Genomic DNA, 4,024 nt, shown 5'->3' on the forward strand with positions numbered 1-4,024 from the left:
CTGTCCATCCTCTTGTCCTAACTGGCACAATGCTAATCACCGGCAGCCTTTGCCTCTTTGCCTGTCCCTTCCTGCCTCCCCGGTGAAATCCTCATGGCAGGGTGAAGGTTTGGCTGCTGACTGGTGCTGCCAGCTCCATCAGCCAGGCTGAGATGGGTTTTCTCTGTCAGACTGTGGCACAGGAGGACATCAAGCCAGAGGGAGCTGAAAACATCATTTCTGTTCCTCACCATCATCTCCTCCGGTCTGCAGGCTTTTGAGGATCAAAGTCATGAGTGGTCAGTGCTTTAGTGTCAAGCACCAAGGTCCCAGAGAGGGGAGAGGCAGGAAGAGTTGGGACTTCCCATGCTGGGAAGCAGACAAAGGCTCAGGTCAGACCCCGGGAGTGTGGCTGTGATAACCCTGGAGAACAGGAGAACATGAGGCAGGACTTTCTGGACCACATCATTTCAGCATTGTAAACTAAAGGGTAGGGTGAGGGCACTGTCACAACCATAGTTTTGAGAACAAGCAAGGGCACCCATGGAGCCAGCAAGGGAAGAAACCGCGATCACCAGTCAGTTACATGAAAGACACTTTTATTAAAATAACTTAAAAATAAGTTTGAGGTGGGAACCAGCCCTGCCCCTGGAAATCTCATAGAGTGTGGCCGTGTTCTGGAGAACACACAACTATCCACTGCCGGTCCTGCTCACCCAGCTGGGCAAGGACTCTGCTCCTGCGGGTGCTGGCCCGGGGTGCAGGGGCAGGGCTGCCTCTCTCTGGGTTCCAGTCTCCAGCCATAGGGGTTTAGGCAGCAATTCCCATCACAGGGGTCTCACCCACCTCTTGGGAATCTGCCCTATCTTCAAAGACCCTCTGAAGAGCCACTTTGACAGATGCCCTGAACCTTCCGTAGCTCCCAACCAGGACATAAATAACTGGATTGATGCTGCTGTTGATAGAGGCCAGCAACAGGCTGATCTCAAAGACAAAATTAATGTAGACAAAGAAGTTGAGGAAGATCTGGATACTGAGTGGGATGCCAAAGAGGAGGAAGAAGAAAACAGCGAGGAAGATGACAGTGTACAGTCTTGCTGGGTGGTGTTGCCAAGAGCTACGCCTAAGCTTGATGAAGAGGATCACGTTGGAAAGAACCATAAAGGGAGTGAAAAAGCAGAAATTGAGAAACCACAAGGTTCCAAGAACCATCCAGCAGTTTTCAGAGTGACTCAGGTCACACACAAAGTACACCAGCCCAGCAAGCACACAGGCGAGGGCCCACAGCAGGCTGCACATCACGGCTGACAGGAGCTTCGGGCGGTGGCATCGGCACCAGAAGGGCCAGAGGACCCCCACACACCTCTCCACACTGATGGCTGTGAGGAGATAGAGGCTGGTGCTGTACGTGAGCAGAACCATGGAGTGAAATAGCGGCAGCGCCCGCAAAAGCTCTGTCTGAAAGCAGCTGAGCATGGGCATATGATATATGACAAGGAAAGCCGATGTGCAGAGGAGAAAGCAGGTGTCCGCCACAGCCAGGTTCAGGAGGTAGGCGGTGAAGGGGTTCCTCCCGATGCGGAAGCCAAGGAGCCAGAGGATGGCCCCGTTCCCCACCAGCCCACACAGGCAGATGAGCAGCGTGATGCTACCAGTGACGATTTCAGGGATGTGTTCTGTGAAGCATCTGGTCCCATTTTGTCCATCCCCGTAGACCATGCTCGCCGTAGGCACTGGGGACACTGTATGCCAGTCATGGATCATGTTGTTGGGATGTCGGTCTATTTTCCTCCTTTGTCTCTCGTGCTCACCTGGGGAAAGGCAAGAGATGAAGGCAAAATTAGTGACTCTCAGGTCCCCAGTACTGTGAATGTCCTCTGGTCATTCAGTCTTCCCCCCTCCTTCACGAGCTACAACATCTGCAACCCAGAGAATACAAGAACTGAGAAGAAAAAGACAAAAGACAACAGACAGAGGAGAGAGGAGAGGAGAGGAGAGGAGAGGAGAGGAGAGGAGAGGAGAGATCAGAAGGAATAGCAATAGCAATAAGAGGGAAAAGCTTGGGCCCAGGGTGGCAGGAGACAGACAGAGAGCTGGAAGAGGAGCGGAGGGAGAAGGAAAAGGCATGCAGAGCCATTTGCCCTTTAAGAACTGAAAAGGACTGAGGAGATGAACGGGAAGAATGGAAAGACCGAGGAAGAGCAGAGCTGCGTGCCCCAGAGACAGGAGCAGAGCTGGGTCCCTGACCCCTCTCACCAGGCGCAGGGGGGTCCAGTGAGAACAGAGTCCTTGCACAGCGTTGATATCCCAGAGCTGCAAACTCCAGTCCTCTCTGTCAGACTTGCATGTGAAATGTTACAAAGCTGCCATGCCAAAACCCTCCCAGACGAGATCTGGCCACCAGGAACAAGGTAACTCCATGATGAGGTTCCTCCGATGGTCTGTGTGCAGGCTGTGGTACCCTGTCTCTTCCTCAGCTCAAGGCCAAATGGGCCCTGGGACCACAGTCCCGGGTTTCTGCTGAGGGGTGGGTGGCTGAGGGCACGCAGTCGTGCCAAGGCTTAGTCATCACTTCTGAAGTAGCTTGCTGAAGAGTCACCCTCACAGGACGAGTGTTGCAGACCGATCTGCTGGTTGCTTCAAACGCTTCCTGTTTGCAAACCTGCCATCGTGTTGGGCATGAAATTATCATTTTCCTTCTCATTCACTTCTCTTCTGCACCCAGCTGCAGCATCCCTCAGATGTGTCGCGGTTCCCATCTGTGTGAATGCCCATTCTTTGCTGTCACACAGAAGCCACCAGCTCCCCATCAACCCCAGGGAAATGACGTTCATCGTAGCACCCACTGACTGACACTTCCCACTTGCAAGAGCTGAGCTGGATGTCTCCATCACCCCTTGCTGCGGGGGGGTGGGAGGGAAGCAGGACGCTGTGACTCATCCAGCCACCGCACCCCGGGGACACCGCAGACCGCTGGACCTGCCCTCCTCTGATGCCAGCGAGTGGGTGCCTGCCCTGTGCCCTGTCCTCATTTCTCACCGCTGCTGAGGTTGCAGGACACAGCATGAGCCCTCGGCGGGGACTGTTGCTCACGAGTGATCTCTGTGGGGCAGGACCCTCCTCATGGCTGTGGCCCCATCCCTTTGCCCTGCTCCAAGCATCTTTTTTTGGGGCCAGGAAGATCCGTCCCGCTTCCTTGTGTGCTGTACAGCAATTCTAAACAAATAGCTCAGAAGAAATCACTGGAGATGGCCAGAGCAAGGGGAAGCAAATGCAAATGGCTGGGAGAGCATCCCATCCAGCCCTGTGTTGCAGTCCAGCCCACATCTCCATCCTAAATCCTCCTGCCCTGCAGGCAGAGGGGTGGAGAGGATGCAGCGTGCTGGCGGGGCATTCTGCTTCCCCTAAGACTTCAATCAAGTGGAAAGTGAAATACTCCTGACCTTAGTTAACTGTCCTGATTCGGTATGGAAGCCAGGCTCCTACAAATTCCTTAGTAAATAATATTTATTTAAATGATAATGAAGCTGGACTGAAGGAGAGCTTTGATGCCATAACCCACCCCATCCAGCCCCAGCACTTCAGCATCTCTGGAAGCCCCGGAGCTGCTCCAGCCACCGGCTGGTTTCAAGAGCAGCTTCGGCTCCCCCAGGGTCCGCGGGCTCCCTACACCACCAGGAAAGGGGCCACACCATCGCACTTCTTTTTATATTTAAAGGAAGGTTTCAACAGAAAATGAGATTAACGGAGGGAGTAATAGGACCCATAAGCAGGACGGTGAGAGCCCAGCCAAGCGTAAGGCAGAGGCTGCCGTGGGGATGGTTCCTTTCCTTAATAAATAATGAGTAGTAAATAATAAATACTACTAATAGTAGATAGTAAATAATAAACTGTAGATGGTAGATGATAAACAGAAAATATTTAGTTAGTGAATAAATAGTGGTTTTGCCTGGCTGCCGTTAAAGGGAACCAACGCATTTCTTTTGCACTGGGCTTCACCTGACAGCACGGGCTATCGCCCCACAGCATCTCCTCTGCGCATCGC

The 4,024-nt window shown here is 53.1% G+C and overlaps 1 protein-coding gene across 1 annotated transcript; it reads right to left on the bottom strand.

The window, feature by feature from the left end:
- Positions 1–654: 654 nt before the first annotated feature.
- LOC104129650 (proto-oncogene Mas-like) lies at positions 655–2,812 on the bottom strand. The gene is made up of 2 exons (XM_009642602.2): positions 2,236–2,812; positions 655–1,790 (listed from the first exon to the last, which is right to left on the bottom strand). Exon 2 carries the CDS (start codon positions 1,741–1,743, stop codon positions 790–792), a length of 954 nt encoding a protein of 317 aa, XP_009640897.2. The 5' UTR covers positions 1,744–1,790; positions 2,236–2,812; the 3' UTR covers positions 655–789.
- Between the last annotated feature and the right edge of the window lie 1,212 nt (positions 2,813–4,024).

The sequence above is a fragment of the Egretta garzetta genome, unplaced genomic scaffold, assembly GCF_000687185.1.
Source record: "Egretta garzetta isolate BGI_Z169 unplaced genomic scaffold, ASM68718v1 scaffold997, whole genome shotgun sequence".
NCBI lineage: Eukaryota > Metazoa > Chordata > Aves > Pelecaniformes > Ardeidae > Egretta > Egretta garzetta.